At 42.1% G+C, this 26,892-nt stretch overlaps 11 protein-coding genes across 12 annotated transcripts; 5 read left to right on the forward strand and 6 right to left on the reverse strand.

Annotated features, from left to right (window-relative positions):
• Window positions 1-88: 88 nt before the first annotated feature.
• LOC148412112 (uncharacterized) lies at window positions 89-2,297 on the forward strand. The gene is made up of 2 exons (XM_088434606.1): window positions 89-475; window positions 769-2,297. The coding sequence occupies exons 1-2, from the start codon at window positions 373-375 to the stop codon at window positions 1,755-1,757; spliced, it is 1,092 nt and encodes a 363-aa protein (XP_088290732.1). The 5' UTR covers window positions 89-372; the 3' UTR covers window positions 1,758-2,297.
• Window positions 2,298-2,525: 228 nt separating this feature from the next.
• Window positions 2,526-5,459, forward strand: LOC148412113 (uncharacterized). The gene is made up of 2 exons (XM_088434566.1): window positions 2,526-3,062; window positions 3,780-5,459. The coding sequence occupies exons 1-2, from the start codon at window positions 2,948-2,950 to the stop codon at window positions 5,129-5,131; spliced, it is 1,467 nt and encodes a 488-aa protein (XP_088290692.1). The 5' UTR covers window positions 2,526-2,947; the 3' UTR covers window positions 5,132-5,459.
• A 517-nt stretch (window positions 5,460-5,976) lies between these two features.
• On the forward strand, window positions 5,977-11,468 carry LOC148412114 (uncharacterized). Of its 2 annotated transcripts, none has more exons than XM_088434515.1 (3): window positions 5,977-6,397; window positions 6,913-7,215; window positions 9,541-11,468. In XM_088434515.1, the coding sequence occupies exons 1-3, from the start codon at window positions 6,271-6,273 to the stop codon at window positions 11,142-11,144; spliced, it is 2,034 nt and encodes a 677-aa protein (XP_088290641.1). In that variant the 5' UTR covers window positions 5,977-6,270; the 3' UTR covers window positions 11,145-11,468. The 2 variants fall into 2 exon arrangements, with proteins under 2 accessions (XP_088290641.1, XP_088290642.1); XM_088434516.1 differs by lacking the exon at window positions 9,541-11,468 and adding an exon at window positions 7,607-7,747.
• Window positions 11,469-11,914: 446 nt separating this feature from the next.
• LOC148412115 (uncharacterized) lies at window positions 11,915-14,332 on the forward strand. The gene is made up of 2 exons (XM_088434594.1): window positions 11,915-12,341; window positions 12,795-14,332. The coding sequence occupies exon 2, from the start codon at window positions 12,797-12,799 to the stop codon at window positions 13,991-13,993; it is 1,197 nt and encodes a 398-aa protein (XP_088290720.1). The 5' UTR covers window positions 11,915-12,341; window positions 12,795-12,796; the 3' UTR covers window positions 13,994-14,332.
• A 1,336-nt stretch (window positions 14,333-15,668) lies between these two features.
• LOC148412116 (uncharacterized) lies at window positions 15,669-18,027 on the forward strand. The gene is made up of 2 exons (XM_088434581.1): window positions 15,669-16,094; window positions 16,574-18,027. The coding sequence occupies exons 1-2, from the start codon at window positions 15,980-15,982 to the stop codon at window positions 17,728-17,730; spliced, it is 1,272 nt and encodes a 423-aa protein (XP_088290707.1). The 5' UTR covers window positions 15,669-15,979; the 3' UTR covers window positions 17,731-18,027.
• A 323-nt stretch (window positions 18,028-18,350) lies between these two features.
• On the reverse strand, window positions 18,351-19,495 carry LOC148412117 (histone H4). The gene has a single exon (XM_088435250.1). It carries the CDS (start codon window positions 19,476-19,478, stop codon window positions 19,167-19,169), a length of 312 nt encoding a protein of 103 aa, XP_088291376.1. The 5' UTR covers window positions 19,479-19,495; the 3' UTR covers window positions 18,351-19,166.
• Window positions 19,496-20,028: 533 nt separating this feature from the next.
• Window positions 20,029-20,599, reverse strand: LOC148412118 (histone H2A-like). Its single transcript, XM_088434876.1, has one exon. It carries the CDS (start codon window positions 20,592-20,594, stop codon window positions 20,208-20,210), a length of 387 nt encoding a protein of 128 aa, XP_088291002.1. The 5' UTR covers window positions 20,595-20,599; the 3' UTR covers window positions 20,029-20,207.
• Window positions 20,600-21,355: 756 nt separating this feature from the next.
• On the reverse strand, window positions 21,356-21,766 carry LOC148412119 (histone H3-like). Its single transcript, XM_088435184.1, has one exon. It carries the CDS (start codon window positions 21,764-21,766, stop codon window positions 21,356-21,358), a length of 411 nt encoding a protein of 136 aa, XP_088291310.1.
• Window positions 21,767-22,526: 760 nt separating this feature from the next.
• Window positions 22,527-23,458, reverse strand: LOC148412120 (histone H1-like). Its single transcript, XM_088435154.1, has one exon. It carries the CDS (start codon window positions 23,402-23,404, stop codon window positions 22,793-22,795), a length of 612 nt encoding a protein of 203 aa, XP_088291280.1. The 5' UTR covers window positions 23,405-23,458; the 3' UTR covers window positions 22,527-22,792.
• Window positions 23,459-25,027: 1,569 nt separating this feature from the next.
• LOC148412121 (histone H2B 1/2) lies at window positions 25,028-25,402 on the reverse strand. The gene has a single exon (XM_088435073.1). It carries the CDS (start codon window positions 25,400-25,402, stop codon window positions 25,028-25,030), a length of 375 nt encoding a protein of 124 aa, XP_088291199.1.
• A 465-nt stretch (window positions 25,403-25,867) lies between these two features.
• On the reverse strand, window positions 25,868-26,650 carry LOC148412122 (histone H4). The gene has a single exon (XM_088435380.1). It carries the CDS (start codon window positions 26,451-26,453, stop codon window positions 26,142-26,144), a length of 312 nt encoding a protein of 103 aa, XP_088291506.1. The 5' UTR covers window positions 26,454-26,650; the 3' UTR covers window positions 25,868-26,141.
• Window positions 26,651-26,892: the final 242 nt, after the last annotated feature.

The raw sequence follows: 26,892 nt of genomic DNA on the forward strand, positions 1-26,892 counted from the left end.
TATTGGGAAGCTTTTATTTTGAAAGTGAACATGCGGCGCTCGTCTGTGGCCCGTTACCGTAATGCACAGTATTAATGAATGTTGACGTGACTGGGTTTATTTGTCCTCCCGGTAGAGGCTGTTATATATTTTCTCCTTTTTACGAATTGACACAACAAAATAATTCATCTTGGCTTCTTCCATCGGTACTTTATTGCAGTCCAACACAAATTTTACATCTTCGTGTGCAGTTACGCTCTTTTCAGCTCTCGTCGAACGTTTATGGCCTTGCTTAGTTTAGCTTAGCTTGCTAGCCGCTAACAAAGCAGACGCGTTTTGGGGCTCAGCAGACATCAATTGCGAGAGCAAAGGCTGGTGAAATCGTGCGCGAGTATGAAAATGGAGATCGAAGAAGAGTTTTGTGGAGGAGAAGAAGAGAAGGAGCGACAAGAAGGTCAACTTCTGTACAGGCTTTGCAAGCAGCCTTTGATAGCAGGTATGTCACGTGCTTCGTTACTACTTTTCCACAATCCTCCCCTTTTTTATTCATTATTCAAAACTTAATACATATTACAACAAACAGAAACAATGGTGCTAATAACTCGCTCCATCACAAGGAACCTAATGTGAGTAGAAGTGTGCAAAAATTCGAAGGCTCCGTTAACGCCAAAAAAGAGAGATAATGACACTAGAAGTGTGATTCTCATCTCCAATTGACTCATAAACCACAAAACAGAAAAGTCACAATGGGAAGACTTGTGGAAACCAAGTGTGTCTTGTGTTCCGTAGATGAGAATGAAGACTATCTCCGAGCAGAACAGGAGCCGGCATTTGCTGGCATTAAAAATGAGCAGCTCGCGCCCCCTGGTGGCAAAGAGGAGGGGCCGCTGCAGTACCTTACCATCAAAACAGAGGAACAGTTTTCACCATGCCTTAAAAAGGAGGAAGATTCCACAGAATATCCGGTGACTGGTACACATGTGAAGACTGAAGATGAAGAAGATCGTTCCAGTCACCAAATGACAACAGAAATTGATGGCGAGCACAATGGAGGGTCAGAGACAGTCGGCCGGTTCGCCCCAGCGTCAGACGGTGACGACACAATGTCCCACACTTCTCACACTGATAACGATGATGAAATGTTGGAAGATGAGATGATAGCTCACACTGACGGCAAGCGATGGAAATGTTCTCAGTGTGGGAACACGTATGTGAGAAAGTCCTCTTTGAAAATGCATATGATGGGCCACACAGGAGAGAAACCTTTTGCCTGTTCGGTTTGTGGTAAAAAATTCTCCAGGAAGCAATCCTTACAAATGCATGCCACAACCCACAGTGGTGAGAAACCTTTCGCCTGTTTAATTTGCGGTAAAAAATTTGCACGTAAGAAGTACATAAACGTACACATAAAAATCCACAGTAGTGAGAAACCATTTGCCTGTTCGGTCTGTGGTCAAAGATTTTCATGGAATGAAAACTTGAGACGACACACACAAACTCACACTTATGAGAAACCTTTTGTGTGTCAGGTTTGTGGCCAAAGGTTTTTAACAAAGCAAACTTTGGGTTATCACAGAAGAACCCACACTGGGGAGAAACCTTTTGCCTGCTCAATATGTAGTCTAAGATTTTCCCAAAGCGGACATTTGAAAAGACACACAAAAACACACACTGGTGAGAAACCATTTTCCTGTTCAGTATGTCTTAGAAGATTTTCTCAAAAGTCATCTTTGAAAAAACACATAAGAAGCCACGCTGGTGAGAAACCTTTTGCTTGATTGGTTTGTGGTCAAAGATTTTCTCAAAATGCAACTTGAAATGACACACGTAAATTCACACTGAGGAGAAACCTTTACAGAACAGCAGTGATTAATGAAGCTTCATGTCAGACCATTTTTACAAATTATTGTAATTCCCCAAATATAAGACACACTTATTTTTCCTAAAAACGAAGGCCAAAATATTGTGTGCGTCCTATAAAATAGATTTTTAAGGAAGAATGCTCCGTAATGCACGTACATTGAGCTTCAACACATAGATGACGCATAAATAGGACATCATCTGCTGGTGTCAGCTAATGTCCTCCAGAACTGGTCAAGTGCTTCAATACCGATACCAGGGTTGTCAAACCTATGGCCCGCGAGCTGGTTCTGGTTTTATCTGGTCCGCGAGAGTACTGTACTTTCAATTAATTAAAAAAAAGAAATGTTTTATAATTAATAGTCACAATAATGTTTTACGATTAATGTTGTTGTGCTTGTTCTATTTTGGACAGTGTTAAAATGAATAATAAATCTGAAGTTGTTGTTTTAAAGTTGTATGAATACATACCGTGATTTTATCCATCCGGCCGTGAGAACAGGTTTTCCACTCGGCCAGGGGTTCTCGATATTTTTGGACTCAGGAACCCATTTTAGAAAGGAGGCGCCAAAATAAATAAATAAAAAAAAAACTAACCAGAACAAGGCACGAATCTGTAACTGTTTAATGATAAACCGAATCAGTTCCAAAACACCCAAATTATTTCCCGAACCCCCTGCAGTCAGGCCACCTTCACGTTCTTAGAAGACAAGTGGAAACGTTTTATTTTGAAAGTGACTCGCAGGGCTCGTCTTTGGCTCGTTACCGTAATGCCCAGAATAAATTACATTTCTGTGTCCGGGTTGATTTCATCTTCTCGAATAGAGGGACTTGTAATCTACGTAGATGTCTTTCCTATTTTACGAGTCCACATGAGCTAACTGGTCTTGACTTATCCGATCGCGACTTTGTCGCGCTCCAACGCGAATTTGACATCTTTGTGTGCAGTTCAAGTTCTCTCAGCGCTCGTCAAATTTTCTCGGCCTAGTTTAGCTTAGTTTAGCTTAGCTTTCTAACAAAGCGGACGCGTTTTTTAGCGACGCTGGCCCTGAAGACGTCAAGTGCGAGCGTAAAGCGCGGCGAACATCGAGGGAAAGTGTGCGCAAAAATGAAAGTGAAGTTCGAACAGGATCTTTGTGGAGCACAAGAGGAGAAGGACCGACAAGAAGGTCAACTGTCGGACATGCTTTGCAAGCAATTTCCTGTTGAATGCAACACGTCAGGTTTGTCAATTGTTTTGTTACTACTTTTCGTCCATATTGTTTTTTGTTTTTTTTTTTACAGACAATACCTGGGCATGTTTGACAGATTGTTTAAGAAGCTTTCGATTACAAATGGACACATTTTCCTTTAAAATTCTGCGAAATTAAAGGAAAAATTGTTGTACATGTTGTTATACATTCTCTTTTACAACTAACCGTAGAACAGCAACTAATTCTCATATTAATACTGACTTGTCAATAAAGTCCTCATCATCCTCAACAACACTGCAATGTCTTCGAACAATATTTAACCCGCTCTTGCAGGATAAAGTTTAGCATGAATGAGAACTTAAGATCACTACAAATTCAGATCTCATAAACAAAAACATTGATTTTGAGATTTATCCTCAAATAGCCTATTTTCATCTCACCTCAGCAGAAAGGTTAAAATGGCAATTTTAACATTTCAAATCAGTCAACCGGATCAAGTTGTCTCAAAATATATCACAATACTATTAATATGAAAAATATAAATAAAAAAAATAGTATAGAAAACATCAATATGTCTGAAAGTACAGAACTAGTAGACAAGGCGCGTCGTTGCTGATGTGATTTATCCAACTAGCCAGCTAAAAGCTACCTGGTAAAGGCTGTCAACAAATAAGCTAAAGAGCCTGGCCTCAAACTGCGTTTCTGTTAGAATTATGATTTATAGTTCATCCCATATTTGTCTTTTAGATGTGAGTGAGGAATATCTCGGTGCTGAGCGGCAGGAGCCAGAGTGGCCAAGCATTAAGGAGGAGGAGTCTGAGCCCCCTAGTGACAAAGAAGAGGAACAGCTGCAGCGCCCCAACATTATAAAAGAAAACCAGCTGCCACCATGTATGAAAAAGGAGGAAGATTTCACAGAGATGCCAGTGGCTCGTGTCCATGTAAAGACTGAAGATGAAGAAGATCAACTTGAAGAGGAGAAATGGGCGGCGCTCCCAAGCTCTAGTCAACACATGACAGCAGGAAGCGATGGCGAGCACGGTGGAGGATCACAAGCAGACGGCTGGTTAGCTCCAATGTCAGACGGTGACGACACAACGTCACACTCTGCTCACACTGATGACGAACAATCGGAAAGCGCGACGACACGTCACGCTGTCGGCAAACGTTGGAATTGCTCTCAGTGTGAGAAAACCTTTGTCTACAAGTCCAGTTTGAAAAGACATATGATTGACCACAATAATGGCAAAACATTTGCCTGTTTGGTTTGTGGTCAAACATTTTCGAGTAGGAAATATGTCAAAGAACACACAAGGATACACAGCGGTGAGAAACCGTTTGCCTGCTCGGTTTGTGGTCAAAGATTTTCCCGTAAGAAACACGTAAAAGAACACTTAAGGACGCACAGTGGTGAGAAACCTTACGTCTGTTCGGATTGTGGTCAAGCATTTACTCGATTGTCAAACTTAAAAGTACACACAAGAATCCACAGTGGTGAGAAACCGTTTGCTTGCTCAGTGTGTGATAAAAAGTTTTCTGTTAAGGCAAGCTTGATTGACCACATAAGAATCCACACTGGTGAGAAACCATTTGCCTGTACTATTTGCGGTCAAAGATTTTCTCAGTATGGGCCTTTGAAACAACACACACAAAGGCACACTGGTGAGAAACCTTTTTCCTGCTCAGTTTGTGGTCAAAGATTTTTTCAGAAGGGACATTTGAGAGAACACACAAAAAGGCACACCGGTGAGAGACCTTTTGCCTGCTCAGACTGTGGCCAAAGATTTTCCCTAAAGAGTTCCTTGGTAAAACACAAATTAACCCACACTGATGGGAAACCGTTTGCCTGTTCCATTTGTGGTCAGAGATTTCCTAGAAAGCAAACCCTGGTACAGCATGCAAGAATCCACAGCGGTGAGAAACCTTTTGCTTGTTCGGGTTGTGGTAAAAGATTTTCTCAGAAGGGAAACTTGGGACGACACACCCAAACTCACCATGGCGAGAAACCCGTCCCCTGTTCGCTTTGCGGTGAAAAATTCTCATGTAAGGCTCAAGCTAAGTTGCACAAGTGTGCTAGTGGGAATAGCAGTCACCAGTGAAGCTTAATATCATATTATTTTTTGCATTTATGTAAAAAGATGCCACGGAAAAGTCCCATCTTTCATGTGTTCAGCTAAATGAATGGATGATCTATCTAATTGTTACTTCTTTAGTATATGCTTGAATTATGATGGAAATTCTAGTATTTAATGTGTGATGTAAACGTTTACCTGGGCTTACCTGGTCTTATGAAAATAGCAGTAGACCTAAAAGGGCGAAAAGATTTTCATATCACCTAATTTAACAGCTGTCTTCAGCACGTGTAGTGTTTTTGGAAACCAAAATATCAATTCACACTACTTAACGGAAGAAAAGTATTTGGTATGAAAAAAAACCCACTTCAGAAATAAATTGCTGAAAGCACATGGTCACTGTGGCTCTCCTTTCCCATTTGGGAAAAATTATATCACATGTGAAGGTGAGGTAAAAATCCATTTCAACAACCACACCAAAAGGAACATTGAATGAATATAATAACAATATTAGTATCACCAATGCATTTTAAATGTCAACATACATGTTTTCTAACATGAAATTATTATTTCCTGGTTGCTGTTGTAAATGTGAGCTTCAAGACGTTAGAAAATATACTTCAAGTACAGTTTGTAGAACAAGAAAGTAATTATGAGCTGAAGAGGTAGAAGGTTGCTTTCAAAACCAAGCAGAGTTCACACAAACATTTCTGTGAGTTTTAATTTACTGTTAAATATTAGAGTTAGAGGTGGTTGCACAAAACAATTTGCCGGACCCATACTCCAGTTCACAAGGTGGCAGTAATGCACCAACAATAATATGCCAACCACCCACAAAAAAGCAAGAGGAAAATGACAAAGTTTGTCTTAGTGCAATTGCCGTAAATTGCACGTTGCGAAGCTACACATTTTTTGCTATCTGTCCTTTTCACAAATCCCCACGCGTTTCTTTTAATTCCCCTGAAATTATAACTGAAATACCGAAGCATCAAAATTTGGCGCCGAACCGTCCTTAACGATGTCCAACATTTTTTCACACCTTCGTGATTTCCACAAACCCATCGGCCTTGGTTAGCTTAGCTTGTTAGCCGCTAACAACGCAGGCGCGTCTACTTGCCCAACTAACGCCAGTTCGTGCGTAAATTGTCGTAAAAAATCGAGTGAAAATGTGCGCAAGAGCCAAAGTGAAGTTCGGAGAGAAGTTTTGTGAAACCCAAGAGGAGAAGGAGCGACAAGAAGGTGAAATGTTGGACAAGCTTCGGATGCAGCCTCGCGTTCTGTTACGCCGAGCAGGTTTGTGTTGACAATCGTGATACGATGTGACCAACGGAACGCTATGAGCGTATTTACTAAAATTACATTCGCCAGAAATGGGCGTGATTTCGGTCCAGCGTTTCATCTAATGTTGGTGTAAGTGTTTGCAACAGAATCCGCTAGGAAATAAAAAAAAATAAATAAAAAGAACCTTACAGTTAGATCGAACCTAACTGACTTTTCATTATCGTCTAAAGGCGAAGCTTTTACGTATTTCAAAATTGCTGTTATGTTGTCAATTTTTGAGCTAAATCCCATGTGTTCCATATAGTTTTAATCGGAAGCAACTGCGGATTTAGAACATATGAATAACTAAATTTTTATTGACCCAATCACATTTCTGTAACAAAGTCTGGACAATCCATAATTATTTCTGTATTTGCTCATCTTTCGCTCATGTGGCCCCTCTAATAAAACCTAAACATAAAATTGACAATAGCACAAAGTCACAATAGAAAGACTTGACCAAACCAAGTGCGTTTTGTGCTCCGCAGAGATGAGTGAAAGCTATCTTGCTGCTGATCGGCAGGAGCCAGACTTGACTGGTGTTAAAGAGGAGGAAACAGAGCCTCCTAGTGGCGAAGAGGGGGAGCAGCTGCAGTACCCCACTGTCAAAATGGAGGAGCAGCTGCCATCTAGCATGAAAGCGGAGGAAGGTTTCCTCGATTTGCCAGTGACTGCTGTCCATGTGAAGATTGAAGATGAACAATATGAAGAGAAGAAAGGGGCAAAGCCTCCGAGCTCGAGCCAACACATGGCAACAGGAATTGATGGCGAGACTGGTGGAGGATCTCAAGGTTGGTTAGCTCCATTGTCAGATGGTGACGACGAAACGTCACAGTCTTCTCACACTGATGACGATGATGAAAAATCGGAAGGTGTGAAGACATGTCACACTCATTGCAAACGTTGGAAATGTTCTCAATGTGGGAAAACTTTTGGCTACAAAAGCTCTTTGAAGGCACATATGATGGGCCACACTGGGGAAAAACCTTTTGCCTGTTCCATATGCAGTCAAAGGTTTTCTGAAAAGAGAAAATTGACACGACACATAAGAATCCACACTGGTGAGAAACCTTTTGCTTGTTCGATATGTGGTCAAAGGTTTTCTGAAAAGGGAAATTTAAAACAACACACAAGAATCCACTCTGGGGAGAAACCTTTTGCCTGTTTGTTTTGCGGTCATAGGTTTCTTAAGAAGCAATACTTGACAGAACACACACAAGCCCACACTGGTGAGAAACCTTTTGCTTGTTTGGTTTGCGGTAAAACATTTTCGCAAAATGTGCAGTTGACACGACACACAAGAATCCACACCGGTGAGAAACCTGTTGCTTGTTCAGTTTGTGGCAAAAGATTTATTCAAAATGCACAGTTGAAACGCCACGCAAGAATCCACACTGGTGAAAAACCTTTTGCGTGTTCAATTTGCAGTAAAACATTTTCTGATAATGGAAACTTGAGACGACACACAAGAACCCACACTGGTGAGAAACCTTTTGCCTGTTCGGTTTGTGGGAAAAGATTTTCGAAAAATGGAAGCTTGAGACATCACACAAGAATACATTCGACCTAAAAACGTTGATCAATTAGCCATGTCTACGATGAAAAAGAATTTTGCATCACTGTTTGTATACATGTAAAGTTTTCTATCTTGCGCAGCTGAATTATGACGCATTTCATGATCATATTTTGTACATATCTGGCTTCACTTGAGTTTTCCTATATGTAGGTGAAATACAACCGTAGGTTTTCCATAAGAATTCTGAGGTAGCTAGCGCTATTGAACCATTATTTTCAACCATGATTAGAAATCGCAATATAAACTAATAAAATTGCGGTAATGTTGCCAGGCCTGATGTGTGTGTATTTGTGTGTGTTTCCACAGTTTCATGACTTTTCGCGCATGTTTGAATTTGAAAAAAGTAGTGTCGTTTCTTAAGAGAAACCTTGTTCCTACAGTAACAGCATTCTGCGAAAACACCGATATTGTCGCACTGTACAGGCCACGCCCTTTATCGTTAACTCATGTGTCAATGTAGAGCACCATCAACATCTTGATGAGATTCTTACCAATATTTAGCTAAATTAGATATATTGTATTACAATTGTTTTGTGAATAGTCAGGCAAGACAACACACAAAGAATGAGCTAAAGAGTCTGAAAGTTGCTTTAAAACTAAAGGCAATTTATAGAACAGTTTTGTGACTTAAGGTTTAAACAACCATACTTATTTTCGAATAAATAAAAGGGTTAAAGTGAAGTACCGCAAGTTATTTGCCAAACAGCTAATAAAAGCGATACGTAAAGTGTGTCCAAGTAGACTTGCCGTAGATAGAAACATGCAAAGCTAAAGCTTTCGCCGGGCTTTCACTTGTTTACAAATCCACACGCGTTTTACAACATTTTCCGTTCCGAGTTCAAATCAAAAGTTCCAAAGCCTCGACACTGATCGCTACTTCCTTGCACTCCGGTACGAATTTTGCATATTCATATGCGGTTAGTGCCGTTTGAAGCTTCTCAGCATTGCTTAGCTTAGCTTAAGTTAGCTTTGCTTGCAAGCGGTTAACAAAGCGGACGTAAAGTGCGAGCACAAGGTGCGGTGAAATTGTGCGCAAGAATGAACGTGAAGATCGAAGCGGAGCATTGTGGAGCCCAAGAGGAGAAGGAGCGACAAGATGGCCAAATACTGGACGCACTTTGCAAGCAGCCACCACTTGCGTTCAACGCTGCAGGTTTGTCACGTGATCACTATTCGACGACCTTCCTGTGTGTATTTTGAACATCGCTAGACGTTTAATATAACCTTATGAAGATGATAGAAAATGACTCAGCTCTCATGTAAACAGCTCACTGGGACAAATGTACACAACCTTCCGATGTTATGTCATCTTTTTACTCGGCAGCTTCTGAAAAGAATTCAAAATAACCAGGGGCATAAATATCAAATCTGGACGTGAGCCCCGCTTTGCAGCAATCATTAAAAACAATCCATAAACAATCAGTACTTTTGCCAGCTCTATTTTTTCACTCATGTGTCCCATCTGACAATCTTAAATAGGAAATGCACAACACCATTCACAACAGACAAACTTTGTGCAAGTGTATCTTGTTTTCTGTAGATGTATGTGGAGAATATCTCAGTGCGGAGCGGCAGGACTCAGCATCGCCTGGCGTTAAAGAGGAAAAGAAAGAGCCCCCTGGTGGCAAAGAGGAGGAGCAGCTACAACACCCCAACATCAAAAAAGAGGAACAGTGCTCATCATGCATTAAAAAGGAGGAAGAAGACTTCACAGAGTTGCCAGTGACTGGTGTCCATGTGAACACTGAAGTGGAAGATAGTCAACATGAAGAGAAGAAGGGGGCGGAGCCTCTCAGCAGTAGCCCCATTCAACACGTAACCGAAATCTATGGCGAGCACCGTAGAGGACCACAAGCAGATGACTGGTTAGCTCCTATATCAGATGGTGATGACACAACGTCACCCTCTACTCACTCTGACGAGTCGGAAGGTGAGATGCCGCGTCACATTGACAGCAAGAGTTGGAAATGTTCTCAGTGTGGGAAAACGTTTGGCTACAAGTCCCTTTTGAAAAGACATATGTTTGGCCACACTGGTGAAAAACCTTTTGCCTGTTTGATTTGTGGTAAAAGGTTTTCTTGTAAGGACACCTTGATAAAACACACAAGGAGCCACACCGGTGAGAAACCTTTTGCTTGTTCGGTTTGTGGTCAGCAATTTTCTAGAAAGTATCAATTGAAAAATCACACAAGGAGCCACACTGGTGAGAAACCTTTTGCCTGCTCAGTTTGTTGTCAAACGTTTTCTACTAAAGCATATGTAAAAGCACACATTCGTACCCACAGTCGAGAGAAACCCTTTTCTTGCTCAATTTGCGGTAAACATTTTTCTGTCAAGACAAGCTTGATGGACCACACAAGAACTCACACTGGCGAGAAATCTTTTGCTTGTTTGGTTTGTTGTCAAAGATTTTCTAGAAAGGAACAATTAAAAGTACATACAAGAACTCACACCGGAGAGAAACCCTTTTCCTGTTCTATTTGTGGTCAAAGTTTTTCTCAAAACGGAAATTTGAGAAAACATGCAAGAATGCACAGTGGTGAGAAACCTTTTTCCTGTTCAATCTGTGGTCAAAGATTTTCTCAGAAGGATTCCTTGAAATTACACACAAGAACCCACACTGGTGAGAAACCTTTTGCTTGCTCAGAATGTGGGCGTAGCTTCTCTCACAAAGGACACTTAAAAATACACACAAGAACACACACTGGAGAGAAACCTTTTGCCTGTTCAGAGTGTGACCAAAGATTTACCGTAAAGAGTTCCTTGGCTAAACACAAAGTAACTCATACTGGTGAGAAACCTTTTCCCTGTTTGGTTTGTGGCCAAAGATTTTCTAGAAATGGAACCTTGAAGGAACACACAAGAACCCACACTGGCGAGAAACCGTTTGCCTGCGCAGATTGTGGCCAAAATTTTTCTCTCAAGAGTAACTTGGTAAAACACAAACTAACCCACACTGGTCAGAAACCTTTTCCTTGTTTGGTTTGTGGTCAAAAATTTTCCAGGAATAGAACCTTGATACAACACACAAGAATTCACAGTGGTGAGAAACCATTCCCCTGCTCGCTTTGTGGTAAAAAATTCTCACGTATGGATCAAGTTAAGAGGCACAAGTGTGCTGGCGAGAATCGCTGCGATCAATGAAGCTTTTCATATCATTTAGGATTTTTAAAACAATGTTGTCCAGAAAAATGATTTGTCTACTCTTTGTGTCTGTAGTAAAGAATTGTGTGGCATGCTTTTCTTGAACAAAATACAGCTCTTCAAATGCCTTTTTTCCAACACCCATGTCCTCCCAAAAATCTGAATTGAAATCTCGATGGATTCTCTTTCTTTTTACTTATTTTAACAACTATCTTCATTGTGTGTAATCTTTATAGAAACAAATACTGAACTCGCACTACAGCTTCTTCATGTAAGAACAGCGTTTTGCACATAAACTACTACTGAAAATCCCCAGAAATAAAATGATGAAAGCACACGGCGACTGTGGCTCTCCTTTCCCACATGTGAGGGCAAAACAAGTTTTGTTGAGCCCCTACTACTGATCCAATAAATGATCTGTATATTTACTTGTTCTTAAACATTTAAGTATAAAAGCAAAAAAACATGTAGGTGAGTTAGAAATCCATTGCAGGCATATCGAAAAGAAACATTGACTTAAAATAAATGCGATACCACCTAAGCAGTCCAAACTCCAAAATCATAGTCTTCCTCAAGAAATATTTATCAAAATGTAAAAAAAGGAACAGAAATGGGGTGCTTGGACATCGAAATTATTGTTTTTTTTTTTAAATTACATAAAATAATATCATTTGGACCTCATTTGAACCTCGTATTGTACTGCAAGGGAAGCTATTTGCCAAACGCCCAAAATGCGATTAGCTAAAGTATGTCTAAGCGGACTTGCCGTAGATAGCACCTTGCAAGGCTAAAGCTTTCACCAGTCTTTCGATTGCTTGCAAATGCACACGCGTTTCACTGTTTTTTTTCGTCCTGAAAATTCCAGAGCCTTGACACCGATTGCCCGTCGCTAGTTTATCGCAGTCCAACACGAATTTACACTTTCGTGTGCGGTTGAATTCACCTCTTTACGGATTGACGCTTCTCGGCCTTGCATCGCTTCGCTTAAGTTAGCGTAGCTTGATAGCCGCTAAAAGGCAGACGCGTTTGTTGGATCAGCAGACATTAGGTGCTAGCACAAAGTGCGGTGAAATCGAGTGAAAGTGTGCGCAAGAATTAAATCAAAGATCGAAGCGGAGCGTTGTGGTGCACAAGAGAAGAAGAGGCGACAAGAAGGTCGATTGCAAAAGCAGCCTCCATTTGTGTTCAACACTGCAGGTAGGTCACGTGCTCACCATTCACCGACAATACAATCCTGTGTTTATGTTGTAGGTCTTTTGCGGACACGTTCAATACGACGTTATTAAGATGTTAAGATGACGTAAACGGCCCACAGGTACAAATGGACACGCCTTACAGATGTTATTTCAGCCCGTTGCCAGGCACATTCTGTAAATCGGCGCTTCAATGATTGAAAATAACATGATATTGAAATAAAATCTGTCGGGTGAACGTGAGCCCCTCTTTCCTTCGAGGCTAAACTATGAGCATCCCTGTACAGAATTAGAATATGTGAAGACCTGAATTTTCTCTTTGAGCCGGTCAAATTTCTGTAACCAAGTACGGCCAATTCATAACACTTGTCATGTAATAAACCTAAACATCAAATAAACACGAGAAAAGTGACAACAGAAAGACTTTACCAAACTTAGTGTGTCTTGTGTTCCGCAGACATGAGTGAAAAACATCTCGGTGCTGAGCGGCAGGAGCCAGAGTTCCCTGGTGTTAAAGAGGAGGAAACAGAGCCCCCTGGTGGCCAAGAAGAGGAGCAGCTGCAACAGCGTAACTTCAAAAAAGAGGAACTGTCACCATACATTAAAGAGGAGGAAAACTTCACGGAATTGCCAGTGACCCGTGTCCATGTGAAGACCGAAGATGAAAACTACCAACATGAAGAGAAGAAAGATGAAAACAGCCCTAGTCAACACATGACAACAGAAATCAAAATTGATGACGACCTCGGCGGAGGATCAGTAGCAGACGGCTGGTTAGCCCCAATATCAGACAGTGATGACGATGACGGACGGTTGGGAGGTACGATGACAGGTCACGGCAAGCGTTGGAATTGTTCTCAGTGTGGAAAAACGTTTGGCTACGAGTCTACTTTTAAAAGACATATGATCGGGCATGCCGGGAAGCAATGTTTTGCTTGCTCGGATTGTGGCGAAAAATTACCTTCAAAGCTAGACTTGGAGATACACGCAAGAAGCCATACTGACGAGACGGCGCACTCTTCTCAAACTGACGATGATGACCGACGGCGAGGATTGGAAGGCGCGACGCCACGGCACACTGACGGCAAGCCTTGGAAATGTTCACAATGTGGCAAAACGTTTGGCTACAAGAGTAGTTTGGAAAACCATATGACTGTCCACACTGGTAAGAAACCTTTTGGCTGTTCGGTCTGTGGTCGAAGGTTTCATCATAAGTCCCACTTAAAATATCACGCAGTAAGCCACACCAATGAAAAACCTTTTCCATGCTTAATCTGTGATAAACGTTTTATTTTTAAGAGTAGCTTGACAGCGCACACAAGAACCCACACCGGTGAGAAACCTTTTGCCTGCTCAGATTGCGGTCGAAGATTTCCTGAAAAGGCGTGTTTGAAACGACACACAAGAACCCACACTGGTGAGAAACCTTTTGCTTGTTCGGTTTGTGGGAAAAGATTTTCCGAAAGGGGAAACCTGAAACGACACGCAACAATCCACACCGCCGGGAATTCTTTTCCCTGTTCGGTTTGCGGTAAAAGATTTTCTAAATTTAGAAGCTTGAGACTACACACGAGAATCCACAAGACCAAAATTGTCTTGGAAAATCTAAGACAACTTAAAATAATAGTAACAACTAGAGCTGCGAGCAGCTCTTAAGGGCCCTTGCAGCCCGAGGGGGGGCTGCATTTTTTTCATCTGTTGTTACACTCTTTTGAGATAGGATACCCGACATATAAATTCAACCAGATGAACATTCTAAAACAATGGGGCTAAAGTATGACTCCTGTCAACTTTGGACAAGTTGGGACAAAATTTTACATTTATGATTTATAGCTCCTATTTTGTACATATGAGCCTGTGGCTGCAATTGATTTTTCTTTCCTATGTCCTAGTGCGCTACATACAACTGAGCTTTTTTCATAAGAATCAGTCGGATGGGCTATTTAGTCATTATGTAGAAATCTCAATAAAAACTAATGAAATTTTTTGATTATGCCAAGCCTGGAATTTGTGTGTGTGTGTGTATGCATTTGTGTCCACATTTTCATGACATTTCACGCATATGTTTGTACTTGCAGGATTAGTGTAGTTACTTGGCAAACGCCTTGTCACTACGGTAACAGCGTTTTTTTTTTTTAAACTGTCAAACTTTAGATTTATATTTGACGATGTTATGACTTTCAAAGGCAGCCCAAGTTGGGTGACATTAAGGCCAGGATAGTGGAAAATCCCCAGTCACCCAGGGGTGAATGAAGAAGCACACCAATGGCTGACCTCAGGCGTTAGAAACTATTCAACATGTCTCAGAATTGTGTAATGAGAAATAAGGAGTCGGAAAGAGAAGAACGTGTCTCAATTTTAAGAAAAGGTAAGTGTTGAAACGGAGATCATGATGACGTTCGGACACGCCAATTCAAAAGGTGGCGGTATTGTACCGGATGTTATTAGCCAAGACTCCTAAAAAGACGAAGAAGTAGAACTGAAACCTTTTTCCTGCTCAGTTTGTGGTCAAAGATTTTCCGATCATGGAGACGACACACAAGAACCCACACCGGTGAAAAACCTTTTTCCTGTTCGATATGTGGTCAAAGGTTTTCTCTCAAAGGAAATTTGATACAACACGCAATAATTCACACTGGTGAGAAACCTTTTGCCTGTTCAATATGTGGTCAAAGGTTTTCTGGAAAGGGTCATTAAGGGTCATGCATGTAAAGTTTTGGATGTTTTGGCGCTTGCTCAGATGAATTATGAAGCATTTCTTCATTAATAATCATAAATAAGCCAAAACCAATGATGTACTCTGGGTGTACACGTGTCGATCATTTTTTTCTATGTCACGGTAAAATACGTGGCTAAGAATATGTGGCATAAGAATCTGGAGGGTGCGCTATTGAACCATTATGTATACTAATAAAATTGTGTTGATTTCGCAAGGCCTTATGTGTGTGTGTGTCGTGGTTTGACAACATTAAGGCCTAAACAACCTTCCTAGCAAAATATGAGGTTGATCATAAACAAAACCACAGTTTCTTTAGCCGGAAGATGGAATTACGTCTACAATTAATAGTTTCAGAAATGTCTTCAGGATTAGGCTCTCATTAAATGTGTGGATTACGGATTATCATTTGGGTAGAGCATTTTTTTTTGTCGTTGTGACTCAGATATGGCAACGTTTTGATTCTATCCTGACAATAGTAAAGCGTTCAAAAGGTTATAGTGATGTTCGGAATGACCATTTCAGAAGGTGGCGGTATTGCACCGCAAGTTAATTGCCAGTCACCCAAAATATACGAAGAAGAACCCAATTTGTCCAAGCGGATTTGCCGTAGATTACGTCGCGAAGCCTGTCTTTTTCATATGTATTTTATTATTATTTTTTTTTCGAATCCGCTCGCGTTCACGAAATATTTCACCATAATCACTTCCAATCGCAACTTTATTTCATTCTAACGTTAATTCGAAACCTTTGTGTGCAGTTAAAACTGTCTCCTTGCAGTTTGAAGCTGCTTGGATTTGCTTTTAGTTTATCTTGCAGCGTGCTAGCTGCAAACACAACAGACTCGCTCTGTCTGTCTGTAAGCTCAGCGGACACCAAATGCGAGCGCAAAGTGTCGCTCACACCGAGCGAAAGTGTGCGCAAGAATGAAAGTGAAGATCGAAGAGGAGCTTTTTGGAGCCCAAGAAGAGAAGGAGCGACAAGAAGGGCAACGGCTGGACAAGCTTTGCTTGCAACCTCGAGTCGTGTTACGCCGAGCAGGTTTGTTGCCCGCTCACTTTTCAACAACTTTTGTGTGTTGACACCATTGGGACACTGTGTGATGCCGCGCCGCGTTGAATACACCAATGTTGGCATCCCAGACCCGGACTGGATGCAGCATGGCTTGGATGAAAATAAACTCATCAACACTGCTTGCATCGAAGACCCATACACTTGGTACTAGTACTTGAAGGTGATACGAGAAATAATAAAAGGTCTTCAAGTACCTGCAAAAAAATTAAACCACGCCAATTGGCAAGTAATCTTATGAAAAAAATGTTAAATTCCCATGGGGGTCATGTGACAAAAAATAGAGTTAAAATAAAGTGTTAAAATGTATTATTTTGGTACACGAGCTGCCCGTTTGTCAGGTTATGACAATACATAACATTTGACAGCACTGCTACTCTTTTGCTCATTACTTGCTGATAACCTTGCTGAGGTTAGTTACTAAACTAAATGCGTCTTGTGTTCTGCAGACATGAGTGAAGAATATGAGCCAGATTTGCTTGGTGTTAAAGAGGAGGCATTAGAGCCCCCTAGTGGCCAGGAGGAGGAGCAGCTGCAACACCGTAACTTCAAGAAAGAGGAACAGTCACCATGCATTAAAGAGGAAGAAAACTTGACAGAATTGCCAGTGACCCGTGTCCATGTGAAGACTGAAGATGAAGACGACCAACATGAAGAGAAGAGAGGGGCGGAGCCTCTGAGAAGCAGCTCCAGTCAACACATGACATCAGAAACTGAAATTGACGGTGAGCTTTGCGGACAAGCGGACGGCTGGTTAGCTCCGATGTCAGACGGTGAGGAGACAATGTCACACTCATCTCATACTGATGACGAAGCTGAGATGACAGGTCACGGCAAACGCTGGAAATGTTCTCAGTGTGGAAAGTCGTTTGGCTACAAGTCCAGTTTAAAAAGACATATCAGTGGCCACACTGGTAGAAAATATTTTGCCTGCTCGGTTTGCTGCAAAAAATTCTCTTCGCAGCAATACTTAACTATTCATGCAAGAAGCCACACTGGTGAGAAACCTTTTGCCTGCTCAGTTTGTGACCAAAGATTTTCGGGACAGCCAGCCTGGAGGCAACACTTAAGAGCCCACACTGGTGAGAAAGCACACTCTTCTCACACTGACGATGACGACCGACGGCGACCCCCGGAAGGCGTGACGCCACGCGACACTGACGGCAAGCGTTGGAAATGTTCGCAATGCGGCAAAACGTTTGGCTACAAGATCAGTTTGGAAAGACATATGGCTGGCCACGCTGGTGAGAAACCATTTGCCTGTTCGGTTTGTGGTCGAAGGTTTTCTCAGAAGGCGCACTTAAAATTACACACAATAAGCCACACGAATGAAAAACCTTTCCCCTGCTTAATTTGTGATAAAGGCTTTTCTGTTAAGACAAGCTTGATAGCGCACACAAGAACCCACACTGGTGAGAAACCTTTTGCCTGCCCAGATTGCGGTCAAAGATTTTCTCTCAAGGAACACTTAAAGGTACACACAAGAACCCACACTGGTGAAAAACCTTTTGCCTGTTCGGTTTGTGCGAAAAGGTTTTCTCAAAATGGAAACTTGAGACGACACACAAGAATCCACACTGAAGCAAAAATTGTCTTAAAACTCTAAGGCAATTTAAAACAAAAGTACTGATGAAATAATAATAAACATTACAAAACCTACCGAAATAAAAGAGGGAGCTTTTTTTTTAAAGCTTTATATCAACACATTTTTTCTCTCTCGTAAAGAAACTACCAAAAATAAGGAGAAAACAACTGATCCACTTTGGGGGCGCATGTTCATCATCTTGTGTTAAAACAAAGGAACCACATGAATGGCCAACTGGCTGAAATGGTGACATTTGGTAGACAAAGTATTCGCCGAAATTGTTTCAGATTTTTTTAAAAAACGTTTGAGAACCTACATAATGTGTGTACCATATACTCAATGATTCTTGCGTTTTCACAGTAGCAGCAAGAGCAACACTCGAGACAACAACTGCTGCCAAAGAACTACAAAAATGGCTGAAGAACTACAAGACGCAGGAACACTGCTGCATTTAGTTTTATTGCTACGTTTGGAAAAAGTCGGAATTCTGATTTCAGATGTGGAAAAGTGCAGTCGCCATGTTCTCTTTTACTGTCTGGTCCAAATTGCGAAGGGCGGGGGGGGGGGTATAGTTGACGAGTCACGTGGACGCTTTAAATGGCAAAACAATTTAATAGAGCTTAAAATTTTATGTCTTTCTCGCTTGATCATGAAATTAAATATTAAACACATAAATCACTCTGGCACCGACGATGCGTTTTGAGGACTAAAACAGCTGTAATTTTCGTTTACTTTCGTTTGGAACGCTCGTTCGGAACTGGGAGATTCCGAGTGGGAAAAATCGGACCATCAGCGAATGCAGCATACAACACGTTGCAGACTCACAGGTGCGACTCGTTAAAGAGAAACACAAAATGGCGTTTAATGCGGCGTCTCAAGAAAACGACACCGGACAGGAAGGCAGCAGGTAAGAATTTTTGCATTTGAAATTTCACTGGTTCCTTCCGTCGCTCGCGAGCTGGTTTTTATGAATTCTGCAAACGTCCAAAGTCTTATCTTTATCCTCCTCCCATTCACACATTCAACGTTATAACACTTTTTAAATATTTTGGCATTGGTTTTCTAATTAGTGTGTATGGGTAGTGTAAGGCAGATCAACATTTTGGTCAGGAGTAAAGTCAGGAATAATAATAAGTAAAGCACGTTTCCTTTACGAGTAGCGTCATCGTTAATCCCCCCCCCCCAACCACACACACACTTTACATTTTTTTTTTAACAATGCTCTTTAGCACATCCTTTGTCGAGATACCAGTACATGCAATCAAACGAATTTAGTATGTCATAATCAAGCAGTATGAAAATAAATATTAGCGTATTATGTGATAACTGTCGATCAGTTCAATTTGATTATCATGTGTCGTGTTCATGTGAAAGAACGTAATGCCGTGGAGTACTCGTTAGGGGAATTGAGTGGCCCTAAAAAGGACCTTTGGGTTGAATAGACTCGAACTGATAGTTTAACCGCCGAAGCCGTACAGAGTGCGTCCCTGACGCTTGAGAGCGTAGACCACATCCATGGCGGTGACAGTCTTTCTCTTGGCGTGCTCGGTGTAGGTGACAGCGTCGCGAATCACGTTCTCCAGAAACACTTTAAGAACGCCGCGGGTCTCCTCGTAGATCAGACCGGAGATACGCTTCACACCGCCGCGGCGAGCCAACCGGCGAATGGCGGGTTTAGTGATTCCCTGGATGTTATCGCGGAGAACCTTACGGTGGCGCTTAGCGCCTCCTTTGCCTAGGCCTTTGCCTCCCTTGCCTCTTCCAGACATTATGTGCTATAGTTTTCGCTCTGACTATGAATCAGAAATAGTATGCTCTTCAGTCTGCTGCTGCCTTTCTTAACACAAAACAGAGGACGTGAAAGAGGACGGTTGAGGTTGACCCATTTACGTCATGAATGACGTCCCCAGCTACATTCCCTCCCTCTGCTAAAACCTTCTGAAGCTTCCGTCTTTGGTGGCGATAGTACCGGCAAATGTTTTTTGAATATATTTTTTGTTATTATTGTGTCATAAGTATATATGGACAGTTCCAGAATTTGAAACATTTTGGTTTCAAAACTAAAAAATTAAACCTTTAAATGTGATTTTGTGCTACATATTCATCGGCACTGGATAATCATAGACATGATTGTTACAGTTTACAGATCACTGCCACACTTTAATTTACAAATTATTTTGATAAATTGAATGGTTGCAAATCTACACTGATAGCTTTATCTCTGTTTAGCTATCACTGCTTACAATGGGAATAAACACATTTTTGTAAACAGATGCAAAAGTTCCTTAACAATGGAGTATATAAGATGTGGGGCTATTGCAGTTTGTATTGAGTAACCGGGAGGTTTACCGATGAACACTATTTTTAGAAGTGTTCAAGAGTATCGGAAACGGTGTTTGTCCTGTGATTTATAAGTTTTCATGAAATGGAATTGGACCCTTCATGTACAAGTTGTTGGCTCTTAAAAGAGCCGTTTTGTTTGTTGACGACTGTCAGGTTTACTTGGCTTTGCCGGCCTTCTCGGTCTTCTTGGGTAGAAGCACTGCCTGGATGTTGGGCAACACGCCACCCTGTGCGATGGTAACCCCACCGAGAAGTTTGTTCAGCTCCTCGTCGTTTCGGACAGCCAGCTGCAAGTGGCGCGGAATGATCCTGGTCTTCTTGTTATCACGGGCGGCATTGCCGGCCAACTCCAAGATCTCAGCGGTTAGGTACTCGAGCACTGCCGCCAGGTAGACGGGAGCGCCGGCACCGACGCGTTGAGCATAGTTGCCTCTGCGGAGAAGTCTGTGGACACGTCCCACTGGGAACTGAAGCCCAGCTCGGGAAGAACGAGTCTTGGCCTTAGCCCTGGCTTTGCCACCGGTTTTACCACGTCCAGACATGCTGATAATTCATAAGGTCTGTGTTGTTAAGAATAGTCAAGGACAGAGTCAGTCCTGGTATATATACACACTGCTGCTACTCTCTGATTGGCTCAGAGGCTGCGGGAAAACGGTTGTCCAATCAGCAAAGAGCTTCATTTGCCGCGCTCCGTGTCTGGAAAATGGAAATAACATAACCGACAACGTTAATACTCTTTTCGTAAATTATTGATCCATCGAAAGGCTCTGTTGTTCTGATCTTGTCATAAATGTAAGAAATTCTTATTAAGGCTCTCAGTATTGTTTGGCCCAAAATACATATACGGTCTAAATGCATTTTTTTACTGTAGAAAAGAAATTGTAAACATACTTTCATATTTACTTATTTTGTGTAGCTTTTCCAGCTAGTCAAACGTGGGCCACGTTATACAGTTGAGAAATGAAGGACTCCCTCTTGAGTTTTCAGATTAAATGAGGTAGTTTAACACTGAAGAAAAAGTAACTGTTATTCATTACTACTTCATAAATTGATTTCTTCCCATTATTGCTTTAAAATGCTAGTTTATGCGAAGCTAAAGTTCAATGCAAATCTTAATTATTAAAACACGTTAATAATGCTATTTAAGAAGCGTTGTGCGCAAAGAACAAGTAATGGTCGTCAATAGTGCTTCTCATAGAACTCGCAAATTCATTGTTGGCTGTTTGAGTGAACAACTTGGAATATCACAATTAGTTGAAAATGTGGTGGCTCTTAAAAGAGCCGTTGTGTTGACTGTTACGATTTAAGCCCTCTCGCCGCGGATCCTGCGAGCGAGCTGGATGTCCTTGGGCATGATGGTCACCCTCTTGGCGTGGATGGCGCACAAGTTGGTGTCCTCGAACAGACCGACCAGGTAGGCTTCGCTGGACTCCTGCAGGGCCATGACGGCAGAGCTCTGGAAGCGCAGGTCGGTCTTGAAGTCCTGTGCGATCTCCCTCACTAGACGTTGGAAGGGAAGCTTGCGGATGAGCAGCTCGGTGGACTTCTGGTAGCGGCGGATCTCGCGGAGAGCCACGGTACCGGGCCTGTAACGATGGGGCTTCTTGACGCCGCCGGTGGCTGGGGCGCTCTTACGGGCAGCTTTGGTGGCCAGCTGCTTCCTGGGGGCCTTGCCTCCGGTGGACTTGCGAGCGGTTTGCTTGGTTCTTGCCATTTTCTATCGGCTTGTTCAGGAAACAAGATTGCTCACACAGTCGCGAGCGGCGAGTTTTATCCAGGCGAGACCGCGCTGATTGGTTGCGTTTTGAGAGGGCCCGCGCAAATGTTGCTTGACCATTGGCCGACGTGAGTTTGAATTGAACCAATCCGCGCTGACTTGTGACTGCCATACGGCTCCCAACTTCATTGAACCCTAAGGACGACATGCAATTTGGTGTCCCGATTTAACTTGAAATATTTTGCTCATGTTAGGTGAACAAATACCATTTTGTACAGTGATGGTGAGCGACAATTAATGTTTATGTATGTAATATAGTTTTCGGTTGGCAATGTGAGATCAAAAAGAGATGATTGAAAAACGAATTTGTCACGCTGTTGTATAAGAACAATTTTTTGATTTTGTTTTGTTTTTTGAAGTGAAGTGTCATTTTAAAATGCAAGTTGTAAGTCATATTCAACTTTATTTACAAAGCACAAAGCAGCAATGGCTGCATAAACAAAGTACAAATCAGACCAACTAAGAATAAATAATGAAACAGATTGCACACAATAAAACATCGCCATATCAAAAGCCGATTCAATTTCTGACGTTGATTTAGCCACTATATGATTTATCACCTATATTTTGATGTCAATTGAGAAGTGGTTGTAGCTTAAAAAATGGAGAATGGTAAAAGCATGCTGTGTCAGTGTTGGCTTCATGTAATTCAGTGTTGGCGCAGAAGGGTTTCATTATTATTCCATTCCATGAATAGTAAAATACATGCAAGTTTATTTATGCTTCATTGCAGTACCTTTCACTCACAATAATTTGAACATTACACTAACTATATTAAGTGGCTGTCGACTGTCAGCATCTTCTGATTTGCTCAAAGGTTAAGAAGTATTTGTAGTTGACAAGATTAACCCCTTATACGTAGTAAAGTCACTTGAAGTAGTTGTGGATGAAGGAATAGATTTGCTCTTTATAGAAGTTGTGGTGGCTCTTAAAAGAGCCTTTAATGAATGAAAGTGATCAGAATCACTTCTTCTTGGGCGCGGCTTTCTTGGCGGATTTGGGCTTGCCGACCTTCTTGGCGGGGGATTTCTTGGCCGGGGCAGACTTCTTGGGGGCGACCTTTTTGGGGGTCACCGTCTTCTTGGCGCTCTTGGCGGCGGGCTTCTTTGTCTTCTTGGGCGACGCAGCCTTCTTGGCGGACTTCTTGGCAGCAGCTTTGACTGCGGAGGCTTTGGGCTTTTTGGTGGGAGAAGTCTTCTTCGTGGCGGTCTTCTTGGGTTTGGCGGGAGCCTTCTTCGGCTTGGCGGGAGCTTTGGCAGCCTTCGCATCAGTCTGCTTGCTCATTTTGAAGGAGCCGGAAGCGCCAGTGCCCTTGGTCTGGACCAGGGCTCCTTTGGCCACCATGCCCTTGATGACGGTCTTCAGGCGGGCTTTGTTCTTCTCCACATCGTAGCCTTTGCTTGCCAGGTACTTCTTGAGGGCGGCCAGGGAGACGCCATTGCGTTCCTTGGACGCGGCCACGGCTTGCAGGATCAGCTCGCTTGCGCTGGGTCCGGGCGCTTTAGCCTTGGCTGACGCCTTCTTTTTTGCGGCGCTTTTAGCCGGGGCGGCGGGAGCTGGAGCGACTTCTGCCATCGTTAAATTTGTTCAACACGAAATGCTGACGATAACACGGATTAGCGGAGACGCGGTACTTAAGCAGCATGTGAGAACCGTAGAGAGTCAACTCATGAGAACCGTGGAGAGTCAAGCTGTCAGGCTGCGATCTCAACGCTCTTACTTGTGTTTTCTGTGTACACTTTCAACGCTTATAAATCGCACTAAACACTATTTTAAACTCTCAATTTGTTATAGACCGATAGAAAACAAGTTAATCTCGGTAATGAAGTGGCATATAGCCTGCTAACCTTCTCCATTTTTTATTTAGAGACCCTAAAAGGCACCCCTACATTGGCATGAGCGACAAATCTGGCAAACTTTCTTCTCTTGTAAAACGTCTAAAAGATTAAAAATGGCCCACATAGCTATCCAAATTGTTTAATAGGAGACTAAACATGTTTGACCAGGCCTCCGAGGCGCAAACTCGCACATGCGAATGATTATTTTGTAACTAGACAGCGTTTTTGTGATGGCAGCAAACACACAGAAGTTTCTTATGAACTGCTTAGTGGAGGTGCTTCAAGAACATTTTGCAAGAAAATAATCAACCAAGTTTTCACCCTACTCTTACTCTGTTTTGCGTTTTTAAATTTTTTTAAGTGCAAATTAGAAAAAAAAAGTGTGCATCGTTTAATTGGATTCGAATAGAACTGGAGCAATGTACTCATCGTGCACGGGATAGGCATAAATGTTAGGCATCTCCGTTAGTATGTCTTTTGTGACTTTAGTTTCACTTGGTGATTTTTGCAAAATTACTACTTCTGTCCGTTGTGCAGAAAGTTAATTTTGTCATTTATATTGAGGTTCAAGTGGATGTTAATATCATTTAAATGAACATGCTTTGTGGGAATTGATCACTTTGTTTTCAATATCTTGTTCATTGAAATAAAGTTTGTGTGTTTACAATTTAGTTCATGCTAATGGTTAAGTTAGTCTGACAAAAATATACTCCGTGACTTTAATATTTGCAGTCCTCAGTAGAGTGGCCAATTCGTATTCCATGTTTTGTATACCTAATTTAACCCAAGCCTTGAGTTTATATTCTAATGCGCAATCCAGAATCAAATGGTCCAAATGATCACTTTCGTCAGACTTTTTTTGTATACTGTACTTGCATTTTTTGTTCTTGAAAACGCAAACAAAAAAAAATATTTATGCAACAGCTTGATGAGACTACCTGCAGTTTTTCGGAAAATATGCAGGATACCAGCCATCTAGTTTGATATTTATACGGCAAAACTGGAAGCCTTGTTCCAATTGATGCATATTAAATCAGACGCTGAAAAGAAAAAAAGGGTGGTATTGTCACTGATACATTTATGCAGAGAAATTAGGATAGTCACTGGTTAATGCTTATTGAATTCAAAGAAATGAAACTGTTTTACAGGAGTGTAGTAAACTCAAATCTTTCAGTAAGGATTGCTGTTACGCGTAGTCTGCGTTTTGTTTAATTGAATGATAAATGTATGGCGCCATATTCAACGATGGGCTGGTTTAACGGGTGGTTAACGCATTTGTAACAGTTATCTAGTCCAAATTCGAATATACTCTTCAGTGAAGGTAGGTGGCTCTTAAAAGAGCCGTTGGAATTTGTTAATTTTATTTAGAGCTGGTATACTTGGTGACGGCCTTCGTGCCTTCGGATACGGCGTGCTTGGCCAGCTCACCAGGCAGCAGGAGACGAACGGCGGTCTGGATCTCCCTGGAGGTGATCGTGGAACGTTTGTTGTAGTGGGCCAGGCGGGAAGCCTCGGAGGCGATGCGCTCGAAAATGTCGTTGACGAACGAGTTCATGATACTCATGGCCTTGGAGGAGATGCCGGTATCGGGATGGACCTGCTTCAGCACCTTGTACACGTAGATTGCGTAGCTCTCCTTCCTTCCCCTCTTTCTCCTCTTGCCGGGTTTTCCGGCAGCCTTGGTGACGGCTTTCTTTGAGCCCTTCTTGGGCGCGGCCTTGGCTGGCTCGGGCATTGTGACAGTTAGACTTAAACTAACGGAGCTGACGAGGAGGCAGAGCTTTTATAGTAGCCGGAATGTAAAACAGCCTGCGCCATCGCCACTCTGTGATTGGCTGGACGCTGTATTGCGAATCCTTTTGTTTGCGATGGAATCCTCGACTGAGATTTGAGATGCCGTACGTAGGAATAAAACAGAACACTTTGTTGTCGATGTTGTTTGTGTATATTACACCGAAATGACGAAGTCCGTATACACTCCGAATACATTAGCATCCCGTTACCTAACTCTGTTCTTTAAGGCAAAGAAACATGAACCACAAATCGATTAATTTAAAAAGAAATCACTGCCTTCCCAGCGGGAAAACCTGAAACCCGCCCTAATAATTAAACCTATTGCAATAAATTTTACAATACACGGGTTTATGACACTTCTTTACCACGATCAAATTTTCCTTTAATTTTCCATTTTTTGTGATGAACCTTTCTGGTTTCACTATCTGTCTCTAGGTATTCTGATTTTACGTCTTAACAACTTGCAGTGGTTTTGTCCTGGCTGAGTTTCCGCAACTTGCAGCCATTCAATGAAGATCTCTTGGACTAAGCCCTAGTCACTGAGGCAACTTGGTTGGAGAAAAGATCTAAATTATTAGAATGCATACGCCACAAATTATTGTAGAGCGACAGGTTACTCATTAGAAAAGGTGTGTGGCCCTTAAAAGGACCTTTGGGTTGAATAGACTTGGACTGATAGTTTAACCGCCGAAGCCGTACAGAGTGCGTCCCTGGCGCTTGAGAGCGTAGACCACGTCCATGGCAGTGACAGTCTTTCTCTTGGCGTGCTCGGTGTAGGTGACAGCGTCGCGAATCACGTTCTCCAGAAACACTTTGAGGACACCACGGGTCTCTTCGTAGATTAGGCCGGAGATACGCTTGACTCCGCCGCGCCGAGCCAAGCGGCGAATGGCGGGTTTGGTAATACCCTGAATGTTATCGCGTAGAACCTTACGGTGACGCTTAGCGCCTCCTTTACCGAGGCCCTTTCCACCCTTACCACGTCCAGACATGATGTGAATATTTTGTATCAACTGTAGTCAATGTTGAATTATACGTTCAGTACTCATTCTTATTATAAAATAACGGACGTGAAAGAGGACATTTGACCATTTGGACGTGTGTGACGTCATACTGATCAGCACCCCTCCCTCTGAGGCCCTCCTCGCTAAAACGTTAATCTTCAACCTTTGCTCGGTGAGGACAGTAATCGAACGTTATTTTGTGAACGTATCCCTAAGCAGACGTTTTATTTAAAACACATTGATAGATTTTAATTTATAGTCATGAGCATAGGTTTTATTTAAAACTCGCTGTTAGTCATACAATTATATTGCTAGTTAATATAAGGCCTGAAATCTGTCTTTGATCAATCACATTAAGTGTTCATGTGTATATACTATATGACGTTGTATTGTAGCAGAATGGGTCGCAAAAGGGGGAGAAAAAAAA

This window comes from Hippichthys cyanospilos, chromosome 15 (assembly GCF_059441005.1).
Source record: "Hippichthys cyanospilos isolate Australia breed blue-spotted pipefish chromosome 15, RoL_Hcya_1.0, whole genome shotgun sequence".
Lineage (NCBI taxonomy): Eukaryota > Metazoa > Chordata > Actinopteri > Syngnathiformes > Syngnathidae > Hippichthys > Hippichthys cyanospilos.

Coding starts and splice junctions, on each gene's coding strand:
- LOC148412116 (XM_088434581.1), top strand. CDS start 15,980: ATGAAAGTGAAGATCGAAGAGGAGCTTTTTGGAGCCCAAGAAGAGAAG. Junction 16,095..16,573: donor AGTCGTGTTACGCCGAGCAG/GTTTGTTGCCCG, acceptor TGTGTTCTGCAG/ACATGAGTGAAGAATATGAG.
- LOC148412118 (XM_088434876.1), bottom strand. CDS start 20,594: ATGTCTGGACGTGGTAAAACCGGTGGCAAAGCCAGGGCTAAGGCCAAG.
- LOC148412112 (XM_088434606.1), top strand. CDS start 373: ATGAAAATGGAGATCGAAGAAGAGTTTTGTGGAGGAGAAGAAGAGAAG. Junction 476..768: donor CAAGCAGCCTTTGATAGCAG/GTATGTCACGTG, acceptor TGTGTTCCGTAG/ATGAGAATGAAGACTATCTC.
- LOC148412113 (XM_088434566.1), top strand. CDS start 2,948: ATGAAAGTGAAGTTCGAACAGGATCTTTGTGGAGCACAAGAGGAGAAG. Junction 3,063..3,779: donor TGTTGAATGCAACACGTCAG/GTTTGTCAATTG, acceptor TTTGTCTTTTAG/ATGTGAGTGAGGAATATCTC.
- LOC148412117 (XM_088435250.1), bottom strand. CDS start 19,478: ATGTCTGGAAGAGGCAAGGGAGGCAAAGGCCTAGGCAAAGGAGGCGCT.
- LOC148412119 (XM_088435184.1), bottom strand. CDS start 21,766: ATGGCAAGAACCAAGCAAACCGCTCGCAAGTCCACCGGAGGCAAGGCC.
- LOC148412115 (XM_088434594.1), top strand. CDS start 12,797: ATGAGTGAAAAACATCTCGGTGCTGAGCGGCAGGAGCCAGAGTTCCCT.
- LOC148412120 (XM_088435154.1), bottom strand. CDS start 23,404: ATGGCAGAAGTCGCTCCAGCTCCCGCCGCCCCGGCTAAAAGCGCCGCA.
- LOC148412122 (XM_088435380.1), bottom strand. CDS start 26,453: ATGTCTGGACGTGGTAAGGGTGGAAAGGGCCTCGGTAAAGGAGGCGCT.
- LOC148412121 (XM_088435073.1), bottom strand. CDS start 25,402: ATGCCCGAGCCAGCCAAGGCCGCGCCCAAGAAGGGCTCAAAGAAAGCC.
- LOC148412114 (XM_088434515.1), top strand. CDS start 6,271: ATGTGCGCAAGAGCCAAAGTGAAGTTCGGAGAGAAGTTTTGTGAAACC. Junction 6,398..6,912: donor CGTTCTGTTACGCCGAGCAG/GTTTGTGTTGAC, acceptor TGTGCTCCGCAG/AGATGAGTGAAAGCTATCTT. Junction 7,216..9,540: donor GACTGGTGGAGGATCTCAAG/GTTGGTTAGCTC, acceptor TGTTTTCTGTAG/ATGTATGTGGAGAATATCTC.